Raw genomic sequence first — 26,603 nt, forward strand, 5'->3', positions numbered from 1 at the left:
TATATATATATATATATATATATATATATATATATATACAAATGCAAAACAGTAAAACCTGTGACTTAGATGCTAAAAAACACCTAAGCCACAGGCAGCAAACACAAGGCCCGCAGGCAGATTCCGGCCCTCCACCTTGTTCATCCGCCCCAGCACCTTGTTTCTGCAGGGCGGCAGCGCCAAGCTCCTTGTCCCCAGTTAAGGAGTAGGTACATTCATACAGTCCTAAAATTACATTCGGCCCTTTGAAGGCAACTGCAAGGCTGATGTGGCCCCAGGTGAAAGTGAGTTTGACACCCCTGTCTTAAGATTTCATACAGCCCAAATAGAAAAATGGTTGTTTTGGTTTTTTAAAAATTTAGTTGTTTGCTTTGATAGAGAAATAGAATGTCCTCTTCTTCAAAAGTTTCAAAATGATAGTAAAGGAAACACATTGTTTTTCATTGACTTCACTTCAAAGGATATTTATTATGACAGATTCCTATTTTATTTGGTATACAGGTTATTAATTCTGATTTACTGAACGATCTATCATCATAATGTGTTACTACAGTATTCTCATGGTTACTGTGTCACTATTTCAACTACACATATCGACACAATCGCACCGTTAAATGGTCTACCCCTGTAACAGACTAAAATTCTGTTAGTCCAAACAATAATAAGCTTCCATCATATTTCTCTTTTTGGTCGAATTGTTTAAACTCTCCCAACTTCTCCTATGTTCCTTATAGTACTGATACTCACAAGATTATTATCATGTCTTTTCTAAAATTTTCAATGTCTGAAACAAACATCTACTTCATTTATCTAGTTCAATTTCTTGAACAGCCACGTAGCTCCAAATCTCCAAATATGGCAATAGATCATACAGCTTAACAATTAAGACATTAAGAGGAAAACCTACTATGGATTTTTTTCCAAGTATACAATTTAAAGGAAAGAAACTAAACTGAAACAATCTGACGTTTGTGGAATAAGGCCATCACACAGGGAAAATTAATACCATAGTGGGGTGAGATGAGGGCCACCAGTAGGGTTATTCTGCTTCCTTGCTCCTAGAGTTGTCACAGTCCTTTTTTATTTGAAAATTCCAGAGCCCAAACTACCTCTTGATATTCTGGTTTACTTTCTTTGACAAAGTAGGTCAGGTGCTAAATTAAAGGAATAGCTGCTTTTTCCTTAATCTTCTAAAGGACCAAATAAATAATCTTAGGAGAGCTGGACTGACAGTATAGAGATTAAATCACACTGCCCTGGGTGGGTGGGAGCTGGGGAGTGTGGGGGAAGAAGGGAGGTGAGGACTGGGGGTGGGAGCAGCCTCAGGTGACTGGGGCATTGGAGTGGGTGAGGAGCTAGGTGGGAAGGGTGCACGTCTTCCTGAAATGACTGCTTCTCCAAGGGGTTAGTGATTTGTCAGTGAATCTCAGATTCCCCAGCACAAAAGCATCTCTCTTTTATGAAAAGGAGGCAAGAAGTACACAGTACAAACGTGCAAACTATAGGAGATGAGAAAGGGTAGTTTCCATAGTAAAATTACATGCATTCAGTTCCACACATGGGGAGTGGGGGTGGGGACAAAGGTACAGGCAGGCTTCTTTAACACAGAAAATTTTATCTTTTTGTGGTGGTGGTTGTTAATAGAAATCTTCATTTTAAATAATGCTTCTCTCCAGACAATTTCATCTTCCTATCAATGGGATTCAGCAGGTAGTCTGATAAAGAGATCCAGGATTCTAAACTTCACGAAACAACAACAGATGTAATACTGCATGACTGCAGGAGACTCATTTAGTGTCCACACGAGCACAGAAAATTGAAGCAGAATTAGGTCACTCAAGTTTTTCATACAGATTGAGCAGTAAATCAAGAGGGGTGGCTGTTCTGGCAAGAAAAAGAGTTCCATTAAAGGCAACAGATATTTGTTCAGGTCCAGAGGAGAAGTTTATGATTCCTGTAGGAGAGTTATTTGAACAGAAAATGACACTGGTACATTTTGTTCCTTCAAGGAACTGAGTGACACTTTAAAAAAAAGAGAGAGGGAGACTGACTTTTTGTAACTCTGCTGATAAAGTGGCCCTTGGTAATTTCTGAGAAGGAATGGATACGAGGGCAGGACCAAAAAAAAAAAAAAAAACCCACAAAAAACAAAACAAAAAAATCCCACAGATTATGTCTTCTTCCTGAAGCAAGAAGGGTACACTACTGTCTTCCAACTTATTCTGAGTTCACACTAAAGAGAGCTCTTGCTTCGAATGTGAAACACATCTCCCACGCAACATGAACGCTCGTGGAATTGGTTGACACACTAACGTGACAATGCCTAGGGCACTTCTGCCCAAAACACCTAACTCTAATGGAAGAACTGAAGTTAGGAGTATGGACGGGGCAAAGAAAGTGCGCCAGAAAGGCAAGCACAGCCACACAAAAAGCACTGGGAGTATCTCTCTGACACTTACTGCAAAGGAAAGCAACAAAGCTCCATTGTAAGAGAAAGGATCCACTTAAATGGGAAACCAGGGTTTTAATTGGAGACTACACAGATCTGCAACAAAATATTCATATACACAAACATATAAATGCTATCATTAAATAAAGAAGGTTCATTTGCCACAATCCTGGTTTTATGATGAACAAGGAAAAACAGCAAGGGACTTAACACTAAAAAAATGTAAGATTCTGCCCTGGCCGGTGTGGCTTGGTTGCAACATCTTCTCATGGACCGAGGGGTCACCAGTTCCATTCATAGCCAGGGCACATGCCTGGGTTGCAGGTTCATTTACCGGTCGGGGCACGAATGAGCGGCGACCCATCAATGTTTCTCTCCCTCTCTCTTTCCCTCCCTTACCCTCTCTCTAAAATCAATAAGCATATCCTTGGGTGAGGATAAAAAAAGGTAAAAAAATTAATATTCTGACGAGTTCCTTTCAATTTTCATTGTCAAAGTAAATGATATTAGTGATTATTATAATGGTCAAAGAAATGAACATCTGTTAAAGAATTTCTGACAGACGATTTTGCTCAAACTAAGTTTATAAAATTGTAAAAGAGATTTTTTAAAACTTGCTCAAATCCTTGATCGGAAGGTAAAGATATACTAGACCCTTCCAGTTATCAATACTAAAGGCTCAGTAAGCCATTCTCTCAAAGAGAGGAAAACAGGAAAGTTTCCTAGCTGTCTTTACAAGTGCCTAAGGGACTCCATCTAACCCTTCGTTAAGGGATAAATTTAACTAATCTCAGCAGGTGAACCATTTATCTTCATATAGGCAGAGGCCAGCTACTGCTCTATAAAGAAGATAAAAGATGCCCCTGCCACTCAGCCAGTGCAAACCTGTGCTTCTTCTCAAGACGGCCACGGAAAAATTCAGTCCAAAAATCCCACTACCAGTTTGGACCCAGGGTTGCCAGATCAGTCATTTCAAAAGCCATGCAGCTTTACAAAAGGAGACATTTATTATGTAAAAATAATAATATGAAAAATAGCCATTCCACCACATTTTACAATGCTTATAGTTTAAAAGATACTGACACCTTTTTTTTTTTCTACAGGAGTAAAGGACAAAGCTTTTCATACACTGGAATAGGCTAAATAGTAGTACTACTTAACTCTGTATACTTTGGGAGACGATCCACTAAGATCAGTTCCAGAAAAGATGCTACAATAAACTCAGTACAAGAAAGGCCTGCAGTTAAAATTCTGGTGGAAATGATAAAGAAAATTTAGGGGTCAATAAAATGCACACACACACACAAACACAGCACACGCTGAATGAAGGGTAAAATAGAGAGGTATTTCTAGGTACAGAGAGCATCTATTATGTTTTGAAAGTAATTCACATGACTTAACAAAGGTACTGGTAGCTTTGAACCTTCAGGGTATGAAAAATAAATGTTCACTCTTAGGAAGTCAGAATTTTAGAGTAAGTAAACAATCCTCTATATCCCATTTACTGTCTTTTAAAAACATACTTTTTTTATATAGCAACATAAAGAAAGGACTGCATATAAATACAGTTTTTCTGCTCAAGAAATATTTGCTAATATTTAACTTTATAATACATAGCAATTATTCACCCAATAAAACCTGCCTATCAACATTGAAATATCAATTGATGAGGAGTATCTAGTTCTGTAGGGATACATGAAATGCTGGAAACAGCACCATAAAAGCTCTTAAGTAAGGATCAGCAATAACAGTGAAACTAGTTATGTTCTTCATGAAGGAGCCTACGCATTGTTGACTAACACAATTTATAACTTTTAAACTCTAATTTTCTTTTAAATTAAATCATATTTTGGAAATAATAGTAATTGCTAATACATATTAAAAGTCTTTGTGTCATTTTATCTCCCCTCACTAAAAAACACTCTAATACCCTCTTTTAACAAATGAGGAAACTGAGTGGCCGAAAAGAGACATAACTTGGCCAAGGTAACATGGCTACTAAGAGACGGAGCATGCTTTCCGTCTCATTTCAGAAACCACGATCTTTAGCTTTGTTTTAATCTTAACTCGATACTTATTGGGCTTCCTTTTTCATTAACATTAACTATTTACGTCAGGGTTCTGCTAACTACACACTGTGGGCCAGATCCTGCCCAGGGCAGGATCTGTTTTTGTAAAGAAAATTTTACCTGAACACAGCCAGCCCATTATTGTCTATGGCTGCTTTCTCACTCAAAGGGCAGATCTGGGCAGTTGTGAAAGAGACCATGTGGCCCTGCAAAGTGTAAAATATTTACTGCCTGGCCCTTTACAGAAAAGGTCTGCCAACCCCTGATTTAGATGAACGTGCCAATTCAGGTGACAATCAAGTTTTGGCAGGAAGAGTTTAAATAAGGAGCCCATATGAAGACACTTACAGAGCGCTCACTCCTAAAGTTGGACCAAGGCACAGAACAAAGAAATATATGAATTTAAACAAAAAATATATCAAGCTACAAAGTACACTTCAGTATCATTAGATGTGTCTTTAACCTGAAGGTCAGGTCAACACAACACACTCAACATCTGGCCAGCACACAGCCACCGTTCAAGCATAAGCTAACAAACTAGGTCACGCACTGTACCATCTACGTGTGAGATGACCGCTTTCTGGGGTTGGTGGGAGCTCTAGGCTGGGCTTGTGCCTAACATAGTGCCTGGCATGTCGTAGGAGTTGATAGAAGTTTTCTGATTAAATGAGTGAAAATCACAGTCCTGCTAACCTAGAGCTACTCAGAGAACTCTCCCCCTCCCCCACCCTGGCACCCCTGGTGCCAGAGACCCCTCCCCACCACCCCGCCACCTCCCCAATCCCAACAGGTAAAAAGAACTTCTCGTGACTTTGTACTGAAATCATTTTCATAGCACGAGTTTTGGCCTCTGCGATTTCCTTTAGGCCTTTCCCTCGTCCCTAAGAAAGAAACAACCACGACACTAGCAGACACTGCACCCACTCCCAGACCCGGTGGTCCTGGCGAGAACACAGCAGTTTCACGGGTCCAGGGGCGTTACCTATATTCCCGCTCCTGCAGAATCTCCACGGGATCCAGGCCTTGTGGCTTCTGAATGGGGCTGATCCGGCTCTGCTTCTGCTGCAGCTGCAGGATGGGTGAGGGCTGCCCGGGGGCGGGCTGCGGCACAGAGGGCCCAGGCACTGCGGCCGTGGGTGGCTGCGCGGCTGTGGGGGGCGCAGGTGAAGGCCGGCCGCTGGGAGCGGGCACTGGCAGCTTCTGCGGAGTGCTGGAGCCACTCAGCTCGGGCCCGGGGCCTGCAGGACAAGAGCAACATAAGCAGCACGGGCAGGTCATCGACCTAGGGCCACACCAGGCCTGCCCACTGTACCCTGGGGCCCAGTGATGGGGGCAAGTAAATATCTCAAGAGAAAAAAAAAGGAAGGAAGAAAAATGAAAAACGAGGAAGGGGTAGAGAGGAAAGAGTGGAAGGATGGAAGAGAAATAAAAAGATCTGGCATCTATCTCCATTGGAAAATGGCATCCGCTAATCAACATTGCTGAAAATGGCCCCAAAATGACTCTAAGTAATAAACGGATTAAGGAGTGGACTGCCAGGTTTTAATGTATGTCTAGAGTGGATTTTTAAAAAGAATTAGAGGTGCACTCAGAGTTCAAAAAAGTAAGGGAATAACCGGTCCGATGCAATCAGGGTGTGGTCCTGGGACCACATTTTGCAAACTGCAGGCAAGCCCCTCTGGGGGGACCCCAGGGCACCCCTGGAAGAGTCCTGCGCTAGAACCAGGCTTCACAAAGGCAGCCAGGAGCTGCCGTTCCTCCGATGTGAACTCTGAGGGGCACACGCTTTTCCCTGATCACCTATAAAGTACATTTCATACTAAATCAGTGCATCTCATAACTTCAATTTTTTACTGCATATTGGGAAATATTTCTAAAAATATTCAGTGTAGGGGAAAAAAATCTGCTCATTCCACCCAATGAAAACTAGCAAATGTTAAGATTAAAGAGAGCATTTTCCTCATGCTATCAGAATAAAGGGACATGCATTCATCAGCCTTATCAAAATGCACTTAATAAGTTAATTTAAAGCAACACTTCACATTAAACGTAAGGAGTTTGAGTTGATTGGTAAGTATGGACCTAAGATAGGAAGTAACCCATTTCTCCTCCTAAGTGAATTTTTACTTAATTCAAAATTGTAAATAAAATAAGTGATGCCACCAGATAACTTAGGAAATTAAAAAAAGAAAACCTCAGTAGGCAAATATCAAAACCTCTCTTGCGCAGTCTTTCAAGTATTTTCTATATCTTTTCCAAGAAAAATTAAAACAATTACATGGCAACAAAATAATAATCTATATACTTCAGAACAACTTAATAATTAACCATACAAAGACATACATTATGAAAAATCGAACACATTTATTCAATGTTCAGCAAACACTATTCAGAAGCGGGCGGAAATGGCAATGCACAGGCAGCAGTAAGCAAACATTTTGGAAGCAGAGTGTGAAGAGCTAGATCAGACTGCTTAGGAAACTCCAGTGTGTGTGCGTGAGGGGGCAGGGGGCAGGGGAGTGCAGGAGTATGTGTGTGGTGCTATTGTTGTTCTTTTTTCTCCCTTCTTCTTAAATTAGGTAAAACTTTCCAAAAGATATAGCTAGATAATACTTCTTGAGGTAATCTATAGCCCTGGTTCTGGGGTTGATGAAAAATTCTCAAGGGAAAGAATATTTATTTTTATTTTTTATTTTAGACATTGTTAGCGTACTATCATAGTAAGGAGATTCTTTTCAGCTAAGTACTTTCTCTTTTTTTCTGAATAACAGGTCTTTTACATAATGCAAAGCTTTTCATAATATTTTACACTTAGGGTTTCTTTCATCCATATATACAAAATCAATTTCTAAACATTAAATCTCAGGGTTGTTAAGCATTAGAATGACATTTTAGAATATGTTTTTCCCTAAAGGTCTTTAAAAACAGTATAGATTTTTCGTTCACAGTGCTTTAGGTGTGATGCAGGCAAAAGAGAGGAGACAGAGATTTCCAACATTTAACTCTCTGTGATTCTATGAATCTCCTTAATAAGCTCAAGAAACTGGAAGACTTAAATATATTTGAAGACTTGGTATAGCATACTAAATAATAAAAATAAAACTACCACTTTTAATAAAAAAGAAAATTTCGGTCTTACTGAGAAGATAATATAATAATTTAAATTCAGTTCTGAAACTTTTTTTCTCTTTTGAAACTTTAAGTAATCCATCAACAAAAGCTGTAACAGTGCCAACAGTGTTACAAGTTTCAATTATTCTGGGCATTTTTTCCTTTAGCATTATGGCCTGCAAATACCTATGCAGAAACCTATGATGCCTCCTTGAAGTATAGTCAGATCACTATTTTTAAAAACCACATTTTATCAGAACAACAACAATAATAAAAGGCGTCCAGATCATGTCTGACATCCCTGATTCCAATCTAGTCATTTTAACCAATGACTCTGAACTAAATCTGATACATACATGGCTGGTCTTCTTTAATCAATAAATATAGAGATATTCTTATCTGGTTGATTGATCCTTGAAATTGAGAAGCAGAGAGAGCCCCAAACATGGACTCACATATCCAAATCTCCAACTTAAAAAGTACAACCTACAACTTGCTATGAAACAGGTTCACGTAAAGCACCCTGTACCAAAAGAACAGTAAGTTCCACCTTAGCTGTATCACCTGCTGGTTGTGTGAGCCTGAGCAAGTTATTCAACCCCTTGTTGCCTCAGTTTCCTTATCTGTAGAATAAGGATAATAACAGTACCCAGCTCAGAGGGTAGTAGTGAGGGTTCAAAGAGGCAATGTGGCTATGTGCTCAACCACTGAGGACACAAAGACAGAGAAGCCTGACTTAAAGGATTTTAGGAAATTTGGTGTTGTATTAGCTGGCCACTTGGCAAGTACTCTTGTCTACAGCAAACCTCAGAATGCTTCTACAGCTTAATGCAACTCATCACAAATACTCAGATAAGGCGGCTTGCCACATCCTTCCTGGGAATCTGCTAGCAGAGTCCCTGACAAGCAAACTCCTTTCCTCACTAAACACAAGTTCACTTACTGCGTGGGTCTATTTTCTACTCTGTCCAACAGATTACATAAAAAACTTCTATTTACAGAGGCTGGGGGACTGAATGCAGCTTGCCACAATTAGACACGCACAGAACGCTCAGAATGTCACTATCTATTCACTAGGTTTTATGCCCATCCCTCAGGCAGCTGAGAGAGCTGAGCTGCCTGACGGGATTTGCTGTGGACTGAGATCATCTCTACTACAGGCCCCTGAGGTCTGCTAAACGATAAGACCCCTTCCTGGTATCTGCAGAGGGAAGACACGTCACACTCTTTAGCTTATCTCCTACTCTCTCTTGAATGTAAACAATTTAGGTTTAATTGTCAGAGGTATGAAATGCATCTGCTTTCCCTTCAGTCCATACCCAGAGGCAGAGAGTTACGCCCTGACACTCCTGAGAAACATCCTGGCGCAGTAAAAGAGGAAAGAGGTCTTTACCGGGTGCACCTCGTGCCTGATTTTGAGAAATAGGGAAACAAACTCATTAAAGCACCTAAGTCTCATATGTACAGAATTTCTGTGCATTCAGAGTCTCCAATTTGCATTCTGGCACATAAAGATATTTATGCAAATAACAATTCTGTGCATTGAATAAGGATTTAAGTGGGTTCCATGGATTAAAAAAAGAAATGTAATAGAGTGTACTTAAATTGAACATACCAAGAAACTTTAGATAACTAAAAAAAAGTGGGGTAAGTGGAAAGGGACAAGCCCTGAAGAAACCTAGCAATAAAACTTTTACTTTTTACCACTATGTCCTTTCTGCCTCCCCTCAAAACCCAAACCTTTTTCAGTTCCTCTTTTAATTTAGCTCTCTAAAAGGAAAAATGAATCAAAATGAAAAGAAAAATGATAGGTTTGATTTGAATGGAGCCCATAGCAGGACTGAAGAGCTATTTGTTCAGTGTGCAGCTCCTCCAGTCAAACTGCAATTCTCTGGTGGTTGCTATGATGATGTCAGTTTTGGTGATTTACAACTTTGGGGTAGGTTTGAGGCAGACCACCTCAGCCACAGAGATTCTCTTCACACACGAACAGAAAACAGGACAAAAGAAAAATGAAATCACAGCTACCTCCAGACAAGTGGACATACTTAAACTTATTTTTTTCTGAAACACTAGTAGAGGTATTTATAAGCAATTATACCCTTTTTTATTTAAAAAAGAGGGGAAAGATAAATATAGTTAATAAAAGGTAATAGTAACTTAAAAATTTTTTTTCCTTGTTTTGACTTGTCCTAAATGGCAATCCAAAAAAACCGTCTTTGTCAGTGAAGGTTATCTATCATCTCCCTATGAAACCTGAGATTTGGGGAGAAGTTCAGCAGTGCTGTGAGATGCAGTCCCTTCCCAGGGGCAGGCGTGGGTCTGCTCTGTTCACAGAAAGTGTCCCCTCGGCTCCTTTCTCCAGGCCTCCCTGCCCACTCTGGCATAAAACACGACCTGCCTGCCCAGATATTTTCATTTCTAACGAAGGCCGACTCCTGGAAACACAAAAGACACGAGCAGAGAGTAATAAAATGAATCCCCCATATGACAGGGGCCTGGTTGAGGGAACATACAGGCATCAAGCTGGGTTAAAAAAATGAAGCCCTCTTTTCTGGAAATGATCCTGAAGACACACAGGATGGTGGTTTTTTTTTGTTTTTGTTTTTTTTTTAGGACATCAAGTATCTGTTATGTGCAAGTATCCAGACAATTGGAACTTCATCCTTTAACTTTTCAAGAGAAAACAACATTCATGAAAGGTCAGCCTCCAGCCCCCTGTTCCTCTGAACTCTACCAGTGGGAAGAAGCCAGCCCACTAGAAGGGCACTCAAGGACGATCTCATCTGTGCCCACGACATAAGGTCAGAGGCTCGGATTTGATGCCAGGGTGTGTAGGAAGTAGGCCATGTGGATTCTGTTACTCTATTTATGCTGAACAAATGTCATTAATACCTCTATCATGAGTGCCTCTTATAATAAAAACAATAATTAAAAAAAAAAACTCCACCTGGAAAATCTACTTTACACGCTCATGCTAGAAATGTACCTGTGTCTTGCAAACCGGTGAGCAACTTCCTCCTGAATGGTGAGAATTAGGGGCCTGACCCCAGCTCCTTTCCTGACTGGCAGGGAACTCCAGTCATCAGGGACCTTGGACGCTGAGCTGTGGTAACCATGAGAACTCTTGAGGAGGCCACAGGCCAACCTCGACTTCTATTTCCCTTTGTTTCTGATTTTCCTACTTGACAATTATTTCACTGCAGGTATGCTCCTTGGAAGCCTCCCCAAATGCTTTTCACAACAAAAAGGGGTAGAAATAAATAACTTAATGGACATAAAATAGCTCAAAGAGAGTGAATTGGAGGGGTGTGTGTTGGCGATGGTACACACTGGGTACAGGGTGCTTAGCCTGGGGTGTGTGGATGGGCTTCCTGCAAACCTGAAACCTCTTGAAAGAGAATGTAAAACCATGGGGACAGGGTTTTTGCTCCTAGGTCTACAGCTTGCAACAGAGTCCCCAAGGGTTAAGAACGGCTCCAGAACACTAACAGCAAAAAAGACCCAAAATCTTGGCCAACTAAGTAAAGCAAGACAAGGGAGCCAGCTGGCTAGGTACAACAAACGGCTAAGGCAGCCCTGGGCTTCTACCATCCCGGTGCTTCCGTGCCATTAGCAGTCCTTCTCATTCAAATTGGACCATCACAGTATTCATTCATGTAGTCGCATATGAACCTACCAGATGGTCTGTTGAAGTTAACAAGGGTCTGCTGCTGCTGCTGAGGCTGTGGCTGGGGGGGTGCCTGCTGCGGGGGTGGCTGCTGAGGCTGCTGCATGCCAGGCAACGTCCTTTTCCCCTGGACTGCAAGCTGCAGTGTTTCGGGGAGGTGCTGGCCACGGGCCAGCATTTTGTAAGCTAAAATCTGAGCTCGCAGCTGATGCAGCTGGACTGGGCTAAAAGGCGAGGGACCTCTGTTGGGCTGGTTCATCGCCTGTGGATCGCCAGGAATGAGGGCCCCTGGCTGGGTCGGTGCCATCTGGGGTGGGGTTGGTCCGCCTCCCGACGACAGAGGACTGGAGATATGCTCTGCGGCTCCCAAGGGAGATGGGTGCGGCGACATGTAACCTAGGAGAAAACACAGGTGAGATCACAGGCTGACCCGGATGATCCTAAAGGAGACTTTCTGAATGTTTTGGTAACTTTCTGTAACAGCACTGTCTGATAAAAAATTAAAGTATGCATAATTTAGTCACTACACAATTATATATAGCTTAAAATTTTTATATCAAATACATATAATTTAAAATTTTCATATATCAAACATATATAACTTAAATTTTTCTCAGTTACATTAAAAAGTATAAAAAACAGACAAAACTAATGCTAACAGTATATTTCACTTATATCAACATACCTCAAATATTATCATTTTAGAATATGAAAATTATTAAAGAGATATTTTACATTTTTTTCCAATACTAAGTTATAGCATGTCTCATTGGGATTGGTCACATTTCAAGTGATCCACAGCCACACGTGTCCTGGCAGGTAACTTGTTGGTGGCTGCTATCCACCAAAGGAAAGGCACTGGGAGGTAGTACTATATATTAAAAGGAGCTGCAACCAAAAGAACAAAACCTAAAGGTGTCTACTGTACCACAATGAGAAATGAAGGGTCTCTTAGGGCAATAACAAATACCACTTGGTTTATTATTATGCACATTTTGAATAATTTGCAATTATTGAGGGTCTCCACTGCTGTAGGCATGATACAAGGCACTGTATACATTCTCTTGCTTGAGTTCTCCCTGGAAACAGAGCCTGATGGAAAGACGACGTGGCGTGCAGGTGATTTACATGTTAGGTGCAAGGACACAGGCAGGGGATGGAAAGGTGATACAAGGAACGGCAGGCAGCCAAGAAGGGGTGTGCTGTTGAGCCAGCTGCTGCCATGGGTGCCTGAAGATTTATCTCACCCAGAAGCTCTGAGATACAAAGTAAATAACTTGTCTCGGAATTATCCCAGGGAAAGGGCAAGGCACTGGAGTATTTATTACCTAAGGATCATCTGTCAGTGCTTATGTCACTGGTTATGAGTCTGGGGATAACTGGCCCCCAGGGACTTTTCCATGTGGGCACAGTGGACACAGTAGGCAAGACATCAGGCTGGTGGGAGCACAGAAATGGCAAGACAAGGAGAATTAAAGGGATAGGAATGGAGCATACATTATTTCTTTAATCCTCACAACATCTCAGAAGATATATATACATTCACCTTATTTTTCCAAATGAGGAAACTGAGGCTCAGAGCGTGAGCGAGTCACCCAAGAGCACCCCATTAGGTCTCAGCAGCTCCATGATCCAAACTATGGTTTGTCTGATTCCCATGCGTATTCTCTTTTCATAGTCTTATATTCACTGGTTTTATATGAATATTAATATTAATTTTGGTTTTAAATTAAAGACTTAAAAGTCTCTAAAATCTTCTAGAAGATTACAATACATAAAAATGAGAGTGAACGGTAGGGGTTTTAAGAGACCTAAGTGGGAAATTTAAGAATGCTTTTCTTGAGGAAGAAAAGTCAAAATGAACAAAAATGGCAAGGAACTTATCGCAGGAGTTGAACTGTGCGGCTCAGCCAGAGAATTCCTGGAGAAAGGTATGGCCGAGTGCTGCTGGAGGGAGGTCCGAGACAAAGGACGGACAAAGTGGCCGACTGCCGTCTGGAAGGTCGCCTTTAACTCAAACTAAGTGCTAATTAATGAAGTCACAATATAAAATATTAGATTAAAGGTCTTTGCCCTTTAATAAATGTACTCATGTCATAATTATCACAAAGGTCATCACACAGGCATTTGCTGGACATGTGCTGTGTGTTTGAACCTGGGTCAAGTTTGAGCTGAAATGGCCGTGTGCACCCATGTGGGATCACAGGGGCCCGAGGCTGTGTGACCGCCACAGACTAGGGACTCACCGTCACCATTAACATGACTACAGAAAGTAAAGGATATTGTTATTTTTATCTCAAATTGCCACTTAGAAAGGGAAGCAAATTTAGCTTGATCTCCTAAAGCAAAAGTGAGTTTTACGTGATCAATTGGTGACAAGTAGAACTCCTTTCAGAGAAACCAGGTCCTGAAGAGAAACAGAACTACTCTCATTCCTCAAATCCCTTACTCCAAAACAGAGCACAAAAACCACGTAGTGATTAGGGTTCTAGTTGGTCCTATAAATTAGCCAAGAAAATGCCCCGAAATCAACCTACAAGACTAGCAGAAATTTAATCCCAGTATATTGTTATTTATGACAATAAACACTTAGAGAGTATCAATAACATACACTTAACTTTCTCTTGTCCTTAACATCCTTCCTTTCTAATGAGGCTTACATTGACTCTCTAATTATAATGCTGATACAAAATGGCAGTTTGCTCATCACAAAAGCACCTTCCTGATGCCTTTTTGGCCAACCCTGCACCTATCACAGGGAGAAAAACTTCCCACCAAAGCTAATGACATTTTCATAGCAGAAGGGATACAACTAGGCGTTAAAATGGATCACGTATCTCCCGCTTTCTGGTCTCTCTTAATTCCTGAGGTTACCAGTGATAAATCATAGGATGCCTAATATAATGAACCAAAATGTTAGCCAATCCATTCTAAACTCCACTGCATAACGCTGTTTATCAAATCTCTCGTAAACTATGAACAGTGGGCAAGGCAAAGGTATGAAGGTGAGACAGTTACATTATGCACAATAATTAATTTTACTTCAAGTTTGCTAAAAAAATAAACTGAGAGTGGTATAAAAATAATTTTCCAGAATTAATCAATAAACAGAATTTCACCTCAAATTTATTAAGAAGAAACTGAAGGTGGGAAAAATCATTTCCTAGGATTTATAGGGGATGTTAACTGAATCATTCTATTACGGTGTTGCATACAGGCACAGGTAACCAGGTTTTTGGTGATCATGGACAAAGATTGAACTGAACACACAGAGTTTATAGCAGAGAGAGAGAGCAGATTATTAAGGGACAGTACACTCCACGGAACATGGAAGTGGGCCAACTCTAAGCAGAGATAGACTTCAGGGACTGGAGGGATTCTATTCTTACAGGGCAGATCTTTTCTGGCTAGTTTTTTTGTGGGGTTTTATTGTGCATATATAAGTCATCATATTACTTTAAAGCTACCATGCGTGTGGTCTCCCATAATTTTCCTTGATTGGCCACTGGGTAAGGGGGTCCCACAGTGTTAATTTACTGTAATGCTATTATAATGAAGCAGGGGTCCTGTAGCATCTTCTGTGCAGGTGCAGTCATGATTCACCATGACTCAGTGCTTTCCCAGAAAGTGGGAACGACTGGTCTTAGAACAGGGTCTCTGTCCCGTATCCACGTCCTTTATCTTAGCCCTGGGGCACCTCCCCAGTTTCCTCCCTCCTGACTATCTCGGTCTCAACGGTGTGATACTAACAGTGTGACAGTGTTTCAGCTAAAAAGAAAGATTTCTTTTTTGTTCTAGATGACTAGCATGCAATAAAACTTCAGGAAAAACAATCTAAATGATGAAACAATGAAACAGATTTTGGTAATTATCTTTAGTTGAGAAAACAGTGAAGAAATTGCCTGAGAGTGAATATACATTCGTCTGGAGGATGACAATGTTGATGCAGAATCTGCTTTTTTTGAAATCTGGTTTGATTTGCTCATTCAAAAATAGTGAAAAAAGTAGCAGTTTTTCTTCCCTCATCTTCAAGGGCCATTATCTCCCCAGTTTCACCTTGCCTCAGAAAGAAGCAATCACCTCTCTCCTTTTAACAATCTTGAACTTCTAAGTCCCACTTTATATGAGTTTTCTCTTCACACATACATACATACACACACATACAGGTAAACACTAATTATAAATTGCCTTTGGAGGATTTTTTTTCCCCAAACCAATGGACTAAAAGTAAACAATGTTATCATTGGGACCATGAGGTACATAATTCAGTATTTATTGAAGGAAGTGGTTTTGTTTCTCAACCAATACCTTATAATAACCTAATGGGTTGCTAGGTAGTTAAAGCTGGCAGCTTTCTGATCAATACCACACCTCTCTGTACCTGTGTGTTTTATAAATGGCTTTCTACAAGAGTTTTTAAAGATACATGCTAAATTCTTTTTAAATCATTATATTAAATAAGACTGCATTATACCAATACTACTTAGTAACAAACACTCTTAAATAATTCATTCCCCAGCCTACAATACACTTGGCTATTTCAAAGAAAAATATTACATGCTAATTCTGATTCCATTTTATGGAGACCTCTGCATTTCCAAGTAATTATAATTTACTGAAATTATACAAAAATTAAGAGTTATTTAAAACTGTTGACTTTTAAATGCACAGATTCACTTCTCTACTTAATTGAATACAATTTACTAAGTTATTTATCCAGTTATGTTAGATATTGGTGCCAAGTTCTAGAGAGTACAAGAAGTATCTTCATTCTTAAGTTGAAGAAAGGAACCAAGCAATGCAAGAAATGTGAAGATACATAAAAGTAAAAATGCTCAATTATAATTCATGCATTTTGGAGTTTTCCAATGGCCCCACTACTAGAGGTACTACAAAGTCAGGAGCAGAGACAGTAAGCATCTAGCTTGGAGAATCACTGAATATAACTCCTCTACCCCTTCCACATACTGAAAATTAGAGTTACAGTAGCTCTGTGAACACACCTGGCTCCTTGGAATTTAAGTGATAAACCTGAAAATGTTGTTTTAATTCATTCTAACACTGAATGGGTCAAATTTTTTTCTTCCTAGACTGTAAGAAGTCCCAAGACTCTGTTCAAGCTACTTTTCTGATATGGTCAAGATTTTATAAGTCATCTACAACAGTTGTGCCTACTTGTCATCACAATTCAGATCAGAGTCTGGGATTTTCAAAAAGTTGTTTGCGTATGAGTGAAGATGCACCTCTGTGCCACTGTAAGTTGCATATATATATATACATATACTTATATACATATATGCAACTTATATATATATATATATATATACAGTTTTTTTTAAACTGACTACATTTTTCTAAATCTTCACACTCAAAAATCTTCTCAGGTGGACAGATTTCTGTCTAATCATGAATGGAGGAAAAAACTCACATACATTAAATTTAAGAAATATACAAATCAACACATAAACCATAAACTTTGAATTAGAATGTAAATATCAACATATTAGGGTTAATCACTGCTAGATTAACCCATGCCCCTTGCATGTTAAAATGACCATACAAACATTTCTGAAAACCAGTTACATTGTACTCATAAGAGTTTGAGGTATCTTTCATATGCCCTCAAGAGTGAGGGGAGAAGGCACCAAGAAGAGAAATACGCATATACCATGTATTGATTTGGCCATCATCGAGGGTTAAATTGTGCCCTTTATCAAGATAAGTTGAACCCCCAACCCCCAGTACCTGTTCTTGGGACCTTATTTGGAAATAGGATCTTTGCAGATATAATCAAATTAAGATGAGGTCATAGTGCTTTAGGGTAGGTCCTAATCCAATCCAATCTTTATCAGAAGAGGGAAATCTGGAAACAGAGACAGGCACAGTAGAAAAATGTCACGTGGAGACGAAGACAGAGATTGGAATGGCAGATGTACACGCCAAGGAATTCCAAGGATGCGGGCTATCACCAGAAGCTAGGGAGAGGCAACAAATTCTTCCCTTCAGAGAACATGGCCCTGCTGGTACCTTGGTTTCAGACTTCTAGCCTCTAGAACTGTGCGAGAATGATTTTCTATTATTTGAAGCCACCCAGTTTGTGGTGGTTTCTTACGGCAGCCCTAGAAGACCAATACAACTACCCACCAGCAATGACAGCTAATCCCACGGCCAGAAAAAGCCAACATGCAGAAAATGCATGAATGTGCAATTCAAGGGACATGGGTGGCCTAGCCCACCTCTCCACCTCTCCACTGTTGCTGGGGGGCAGACCAGGGTTCTCCTCCGTGCCCTGCCACCTCACAGGTCGTGTAAACTTAGGAAAGCAAAGGAAATTCTCTGAGATTTAGCTTCCCCATCTATGAAATTGGGATAATATTATTTACCCTACAAGCTCATGATAAAGATTCTGAATAAAGTATATAAAACACTTTGTCAAGAGCTTTAACTTGTGGAGGCTAGTAAGATTACTAGGACTTTGTCAATAAAGCTGATCATATAAATCATACAGTTGTGTTGAGGGGTCTGGGGGGGATTTCTATAGGGAAAAGAAACCTGCTGGATTTGATTTGCCTTAGACATGCTCTTTGGGAATCATAGTTAGAAAAACCAATACGAAAGACAAAAGGCTACAGTGTGAAGCCAACATCAGGTAGGTTGCATTACAGACCTTGGCTGTGCTGATCCATCGGGCTCTGGGGAGGGCCCATTCCCGGGTGAGGCGGCCGCATACCGGTGCCCTTCATGGACCCACAGTGGATATCTTCCACAATCCCCTTGTCGTGCATGGCATCCATGGGCTGAAACAGGAAAAGCACATTGGTTAGATGCCTCTTGAAGATACATTCTTAAAATTTCTATTTGGAGTTTTAAGACCCCTCTCTAAAGTCTTCAAAATCAGGGCTCAATCATCTATTACCCATTTGATAGTCTTCTATTTTTATACCTACATTATGCACATTATTATATATTACATATATTTTATAGGTGGGGACAAAAAAAATAAAAAAGACTACACTAATAGGATCATCAAAACTATCTGCAAGTCAGCTGAATTTTTATGTCACGTCAGAACCTGAAAATAAAAATAAAATCCTGTTCATAAGGTCTACAAATCTAAGCTATCCCTCCATACCCTTTTAAGTAAGTTCTGAAACCTGCTGTATGTTGAAGTTAGTCCAAAGTCTGAAGGAAGACTCTTTGAAATGCCTGTGATAACCTATTTTTTTCAGTAATTTTTTTGTCATCAGAAGGGAAGAAACTATGGAAAGTTTAAAAGTTGAAACCCGGAAGTTCCATGGCAGCTGGGAAAAGAGAAACAGACCGGGCAGCGCCACGGAGGGTGCGCGCCGGCAGGGAGCCGCGGCCCAGGGGCGAGGCTGTGCCGCGGGCGGGCCGGAGAAGGCTGGAAAGGTTAAAGGCACAGTTTGGGGAAAAATTAAGAACACGAGGTCTAGAAACAGAACTTGGGGCCCAGCACAGAAGACACACACAATAAATAGCTATTGAATTGACATTAATCCAATCCAGAATTGGACAACAGAACATATGTTTGAAAAAGGAAAAGTCTATGCCTCCACAAACTGGAATAGCAATTTTCGAAACAGCCTGAAAGGCATATTTCCAGGAGTTTATAGAAACCAAATAACTTCAAGCAAGAAAGTATGAATGTTTGCAGTTTTGGAGAAAGGAAAGTTAATTTCTGCAGAGTCTAAAGCGTGCGCTTGAAAAGAAGAAAAATTTACCATAAAGAGGATGTTCAGAAGAAAAATGGGAAGAATTTGGTATAAAGACTGTCTCGGAGTGTGTTAAATAGTAATAATAGAGAGGAAATCAAAGCAACACAGCAGATGTATTTAGGCCACTTGTTTATTTATTTCTAGCAATGTTAAAAAGCAGAAAGCTGAGGCTCAGAGTGAGGAGGAGGAGAAAGACAAGAAATAAAGCTGCCCATAAAAAGAATCTAAGAAAGCGAAGGCATCTGGCCAGCAGGTGTGAACTGAGGCACTTAACGTGTCCTCACGCAGGGAATCATCTGAGTGGCTGGGGGTTAAGGGAAACCAGAATGGCAAAAAAAAAAAAGCACAATTTGCAAAATCAGAGTAAAACAAAACAAAACAAAACAAAAAGAGCATAGATGGGGGTAGAGAATATGAGAAAATGTGATGAAGATGCTAAGTAACCAAACAGACAGGACCAGAAGAAATAATTACCAATTAAAGCAACCCGGGCAAAAACGTAACACTGACCGGACACACACTTGTACGGCTAACTTTCAAACACTTAAATAGTAACACAGATTAGGTAAATACTTCCTTGAAATTTTATCTTTTGTTTTGGAGTTGAGACATTCTTAACCCATTCTGAAATTATTTAATCCACCTGGACTAAGGTTTACAAGGAACAGATCTATAATATAGCTCCCAAATTCATCTAATATGAGCACAAGACAATTTAATGATTTCAATATGTCTATATGTTCAATATGTCTGCTAAAAAGTATGATATAAAAAACAAACAGCTTTATTTCCTCAGATACATGTCAAGCTAAAAAAATTTTTTTAAAGGAGTGAGAGAATTTGGGGACATTACAGGGACATCCACAACATATTTTTAGATGTAAACAGGCAAGTTGCAGAGCAATTATTAGTTAACAATAGGGTAACAATAGGGATTTTATTAGGGTAAAAGAAAAATTATTAAACAATTACATCTGTATATGATTTTTATTGAACATGGAGAAAAGTCAGGTGTGAAAAGCATATACAACAAGGTGTTATCTGGGGTGAAGGCAGGATTAACCATTTCCTTTATTTATCTCAGTATGGCTTCACTTTCCAAAATAAGTAATATTACTTTCCTGATATGAAAATCATCAAGTAACAAATATGTCGAAAAGTGATCCTCTCTTCTGGGCCTTACCTTAAAATTGACCTACAATCCTCCACAATCAGAGGACAGACTTGCTTTATTTATTTGTTTATTTATTTATTTTTGCAGTGATATTCCACTGTTAAACCAGTATCTGCCACAGCTTGTCTGTTTAACATCAAGAGGCACCCCACCACCCTATCCACCTGTAATGTCATCCCAAAGAAATGTAAAACCTCTACTTGTCTCATCAGGCACAACCTTCAGGTAATGCAGTAGCCTCACACAGTCTCTTTGGCTTTTGCTAACATTCAAAGCAAACTGTCTCTGAGGCTCTTGTTTCCTTTCTCAAAAGGCTGTCCTCTCTTCTTTGCACCTTCTGTGACAGCCTAAATTGTACCAACATGGCCGTCCCGCCGCAACACCCAAGTCCGGGAAACGGAGGGTCACTGCAGCGTCAGTCCAGAAACAAACAACGGGACCCGGGCTCTGCGGAACCAGATCCCTCTCTCAGGATGAAACTACTTCAGAGAGGCAGTGAAGTGCATTTTAGGGATTCCCTAGAACCTATTTAAAATCTTTAAGGAGGGACTCATTTTCGTTTTACTCTTTGGGATCTAATTTTTAAAATAAAATACCAACATTTTAAAGGAAGAATAATTTTCAATGTGTTCATTTGTGTATAATGTAAGTTACTTAACACATATAGTAAAAAAAAAAAAAAAATCAAGATCTTCACTTATACACTTAATTCACCAGGCCAAAATAGCTGCAACCATAAATCATGGAATTTAACTACCAGAGCTGTATATTCTATCTCACATTTTTGAAAAGCCAGCATCTGATATTCCTGACTAGTGCAACATCTGTAACAATAGAAAAGCTTCAGAGTGTATGTTTTTAATAATATTCAAGATAAGACAGAGACCTAGCTTCTCTCATAAAAAAATAGTAGAAATGGAAGTACAGGGCTTGTCCGGGCTAGTCGCCATTCACTCCACAGAAGGTGAGACTAAACTGGACAGTAAAGTCTTACCTTATGCATTTGGTGCATGCTTTCCTGTGGAAAGTCAGCAGACCCCATTGTAGGCATAGGGTGAGAGACACTTGGAGGTCCAGGACTTGGCCCCATCATACTGTGGACGGAACCTGGGGACGGTCCAGGTCCTGGACTAGGTCCGAGAATTGGTCCAGGCGACGGTCCGGGCCCTGGCGAAGGCCCTGGGTGGGGCATCGCTCCAGGGTCTGTAGGTGTGGACATCTACTTCTCCTGTCTCCACCAATCAGCGCAATGATACTGAGTTGAAAAGAAAAAAAAAAAAGGAATGTTTTCAACATGATGTTAAGATCACAATAAAACAGTTGTTAGTATTTGATGGTGCCATTTCTATAACAAACATCAAACAGAACTGCCCTGTCTGATCCAGATGTTTGAGTGTGATATACATCCATCTGCCCTCGTCTTTATGAAGACCACTTGTTTAAAAGAAAAAAATACTCTAAATGATTCCCCAGAAAGATATAAATCATCTAAGATACAAAAAGACTCACTGGAGAAACTCAAATTTAACACATAAGCAGAATCCTAAACAAGTTTGAAATTTATTACTGAAGTCAACAGATGCTCTCTACTACGTATTGGCTGGGGCACCTTACAAGTTATTAACCTCCCAAAGCCATTAAAATATAACCCCCTTAAAAAAATATCCAACCCAGATCCATTTTCATAAGCAAGGGGATATTCAAAAGTTAAAACAGAGAAAAAGTACAATTCCATAAGCTGAGAATGAAGGAGAATTCCCAATGAGAAGAGAAGCAGAAGCTGTGGGAGACAAACTTGGGTTCAAGTGTATCTGTGTGATATGATTGCTAGCTGAGAGTGAAACGCAGTGGTACATATAAAATTGTAGTTCTTTGCCTGGCACAACAAGCAGCCTTATTATTATTATTATTAAAGTTGGTATACAGATTATATGTATTTCATGTGTTCCACATTACAGATATTTGTACACAGTACACAGCGCTCACCACTGTAAACCTAGTTATCATCCATGACCACACAATTTACCCCCTCTCCCCATTCTGTACTCCCCTCAACTCCCTTCTTTCCTGGTAACCACCAGTCTGTTCTCTCGGTGGTTTTGTTTTTGTTGTTTTCTTTGCTTATTGTTTGTTTGTCTTTCAAGATTCCACATATATGAGAAATCATATGCTCTTTGTCTCTCTCTGCCTGACTTACTTCACTTAGCACAATACTACCTTCAAGGTCATCTACATTGTCACAAATGGCAAGATATCCTTCCTTTTTTATGGCTGGGTAATTTCCATGGTGTGTGTGTGTGTGTGTGTGTGTATCTATGTATGTATATGTGTGTGTGTATGTGTGTGTGTGTATAAAAATAAATATCACATCTTCCATCATGGACACTTAAGTTATTCCCATGTCTTAGCTATTATAAGTGCTGCAATGCACATAAAGGTGCATATTCTTTTCAAACCAGTGTTTTCTTCTTCAGCCACTCTTATTTAGCATTATTTTCCCCACAACCTCCACTATACCAGAAGTGATCAGAAAAAATCCGTTCAAGATGTGGTCCTCCTGCCAGTTAATTAATTGAAGACCACTTGGACACTTGAGAATTTGTCCTAGGCCTCTCCGTGGTCCAACATTCCAAAAGAAGACATCCATGACTACTAGATCGGGGCCCACCACAGACTGGATAGCAAACTCTGGTTCTCCAGTTTCAGCAAAGCAATATTCCAACTCCCATACTCCAGAACTTCCTGGCATCCCCACTGGGGAGCTGCCTCATGGGATGGGTAAAACTGTATCTTAGACACGAGCCAAAATGGGTAAATAAGCCGTTTTCCAAATTCTGATGGAGATCCCAGCAAGATAACTGAATGCTATTAGCAATGGTAATTATTCCATAGTATGTTACCTGGGGGCACACCCTTGTACACACTCATATGTTCTGCTGTCAACCTCACAAAGTACAGAATGAGACACCCTAAGAGATCTGATCACCCACTGCTTAGTGGCAGGAATGGCATTAGACCATAGGGGCCCAGTCAACCAGAGCAGGGCTCCTTCCCCAGTAAAAGTAGAGGTTTTAAAAAACCACAGTAGTTCCATTCTTAGCTCCCTACTGTCACCTCTCGTTGAATCTCTAGAATGTAAAGGCTGAGAAGGCAGGGTCTGGCTCTTCTTCACTCCTGTAGCCCCAGCACCTGCAAGCAGCATGCAGTAACTGCTCAAAAAGATCTCAGTGAACCGCAAACACAATTTCAAGGGTAAACTATTAATAGAGTCAATTATTTTATAAATAAAAATTAGAGAGTAATCAGTGTCTGCAGTGTGTTCATGGGAACCAGTTTGTAAAGTATATGACCGCCCAGCCACTACGCTGTCCATCTGAAACTAATAGAAAATAATATTGAATGTGAACTGTAATTGAAAAAAAAGAAATCTTAAAAAGTGTAGGCAAGAACTCAGGGCAGAAGTCAGACTCACACCATATGATTTCATTTACGTGTAGAATTTAAAATAAAACAAATAAACAAAAGAGCAACAGACTCACAGATGCAGAGAACACACTGATGTTTGCCAGAGTGGAAGGGCGTGGGGGGTGGGTGAGAAAGGGGAAGGGGAGTAAAAGGCACAAACTTCCCGTTGTTAAATAAATCATCCACAGAGATGTAGTGTACAATGCAGGGAATAAGTCACTACTGTAATAACTTTGTGCAATGATAAATAGTAGACTTATTGTGGTGATCACACCACAAGGTATTTAAACATCAGATCATCATGTTGTACACCTGAAACTAATACAATACTACATGCCACCTATACTTTACTAGAAAATTAAAAAGTAATAATTTAGGGCATTCCGATGAGTTAGGGATAAAATGGGAAGCGATGAAAGGCTACTTGGGAGTGATCATAAGAAGAGTTCTCTCAAACTGTTCTGCCGATACAAGATGGGACTAAGAGAATGCAGTTCCAGTGGTTTCTAAAACAACAGGGAAGCCTCATGGCTCAATTATGGCCTTGCATTCTCTGGAGGGACAAACGTTATTATTTATTCTTTGTGATGAACAAGGCAGGCGGAAGTAACACTATTTTGGCGTTCCACCCCTTACATAACAGACACACACATTCAGGATTTTAAATTTAGGAAGCTGACGTCAATTGAGGGGTACTACAAGTTATAATGTTCTTTTATGTATGTCAGCAAACTAATGCACCCCTTTATTTTTTAGTGAATGAAAGGAAATTGCTTACTTCCTGTTATAAATTACCTTGAAATGGGATTCAATAGCTATTACAGTAATATGCCGCAAATCTGAACAATGACAATACAAAAACTTTGCCTGGTAGTCCTACTTTTCATGTGTATATTTTAATCTATATTATCCTATAACACTACTTTCTGCAAATAGGATCATCCTCATCTGGGAATCTTGTAGAATGCTGTAATCACTTATATGCTGTCCCATAAATATGCTCCTCATTTTCTGTTAAACTACTAAACACTTCTTAAAGTAAAAAACACATGAGAAGGGAAATGGAAAAGTATGGACATATGAATGGAACATTAATATTATACAGGCAACTTTTTAATAAGAGAAGCTTCAGAAGCATAAACTTAGTGAATGTGCCCATGAAATAGTACAGACAACAAACCACACAAGAGCTCCGGGAAATAGCACAGTCCAGCAAACGAGGAAACACAGCTCACAACTGGCAGGAGCCTACACTACCAGACAACTGGAATGTGATGCTCTCTGGCTTCTGACTGGGAGGCCAGAGACCTGGGTTCTTGTGTTCTCACCGCAGGGCACCCCCAACTCTGGGACCCTGGGCAAAGAGCTTTTTCTTCACGGTTTCGGGCTTCCTCTGGGCTTGGAATAGGAGTATCTTGAGGCTCCCTCCCTCGGCCTCTCCATGATGAGAAAGCATCTCACAAACTTCCTCCAATCCTGTGTGTGGCGGTGTTCACCAGCAAAGCACCATGGCAGAATCCGGGCTGAACCAGGATTCGAGTCTTGCTACCACCACCCGGTTGCACTGAAGAGCAGCACCCCCCGAAGATGCAGGTGTAAGTCCTGGCCTCTTACTCCTTCCTCATCATTTCTGGCAGCAACTTCACAGTACAGCCTCGGTGCCTAATTAAATTTCCCCACAGAGTAAAGCACCTGGGGGTTACAAGTTACAAAGAGGTACCAGTCTTGGGCAGAGGTGCACATTATTACTAAGTTATTAAGATTAAGTTTTAAAGTCTAACAGCCTTATGTGTTCATCACAGCACTATTTACAATAGCCAAGATCTGGAAATAGCCCAAGTGACCATCAGTAGATGAGTGGATAAAAAAGCTGTGGTACATTTACACAATGGGATACTACTTGACTATCTATATAAAAAAGGGGGAGCCCCTTTTGCAACAGCATGGTTGGACCTTGAGATTATTATGCTACATGAAATAAACCAGTCAGAAAAAAGACAAATACTGTATGCTCTCACCTATATGTGGAATCTAATGAACAAAATAAACTGACAAAATAGAAACTAAAGTATGGATACATGGAACAGACTGACAGCTGTCAGAGGAGAGGGGTGTTGAGGCTGGATGAAAGAAGGTGAAGAGATTAAGCACACACACACACACACACACACACACGTGTGTATATCTACCACACATAGGCACAGACAACAGTGCAGTGGTAGCCAGAGAGAAAGGAGGGTTAGGGCAGGTGGAGGTGGGCAAAGGGGAGGAAAATGGGGACAGAAAGAGACTTTGCTTGGGGCGATGGGCACACGATGCAGTGTGCAGATGGTACTTTATTGAGCTGTACCCTTGAAACCTGTATGGCTTTGTGAACAAATGTCACCCCAGTAAATTCAATAAAAACAAAGTCCCATTATTGGCCAACTCAGCTTCTCCCTCGTTAACCCTGTCGGTACCCCTAGGAATCCAAAGCCCTTTCTTTCTTCTTCAAAGCACTAATGAAATGATGCAGATGGGGTGGTGAGGGTGAGGGCTCAAGTAACCTTGACAGAGCAGTGGTAGGTCTGTTCACAAGATAATACTCAAAACTTATTTTTATTTTGTGCTTGGGGAGGAAGTTTTATATTGTCACAGAAAAGAACAACCAGTTCCACAGTTGTGTGGCTAATACAATGAAGAAAATGTACATGTGTCGGGGGTAAGGTAAGGCACGGTGGCCTCCCCACACAGGCATTGCTAGTCTTTCAGCCTTGCCCTTAGGCCCCTCTCCACCTCCACGAGCACTGCCTGAGGGCCAGGCAGCTGTGTCCTTAGCCAAGAATTTTCCAGCAGTACACCATGTCTTTTTTCGTCCTGCCGTTACTGCCTTTACAACCAGGGAGTGTGTTTTTAGAAATAAAAGTTCAGAGCCTTCCGCAACTCCAGC

At 40.4% G+C, this 26,603-nt stretch overlaps 1 protein-coding gene across 7 annotated transcripts in view; it reads right to left on the reverse strand.

Moving 5' to 3' along the window:
- SMARCA2 (SWI/SNF related, matrix associated, actin dependent regulator of chromatin, subfamily a, member 2) overlaps positions 1–26,603 on the reverse strand; it is a 160,054-nt gene that overhangs the window by 123,888 nt on the left and 9,563 nt on the right. For all 7 annotated transcript variants that reach the window (XM_045840050.1, XM_045840052.1, XM_045840053.1 and 4 more), the window contains exons 2-5: positions 21,204–21,464; positions 17,967–18,096; positions 11,309–11,695; positions 5,501–5,756 (exon numbers count right to left, since the gene is read on the reverse strand). In XM_045840050.1, coding sequence (XP_045696006.1) covers positions 5,501–5,756; positions 11,309–11,695; positions 17,967–18,096; positions 21,204–21,428 — 998 coding nt within the window. In that variant the 5' untranslated portion in view covers positions 21,429–21,464. The remainder of the gene's footprint in view (positions 1–5,500; positions 5,757–11,308; positions 11,696–17,966; positions 18,097–21,203; positions 21,465–26,603) is intronic.

Source organism: Phyllostomus hastatus, unplaced genomic scaffold (genome assembly GCF_019186645.2).
Source record: "Phyllostomus hastatus isolate PE091 unplaced genomic scaffold, TTU_PhHast_1.1 phas_contig_34, whole genome shotgun sequence".
Lineage (NCBI taxonomy): Eukaryota > Metazoa > Chordata > Mammalia > Chiroptera > Phyllostomidae > Phyllostomus > Phyllostomus hastatus.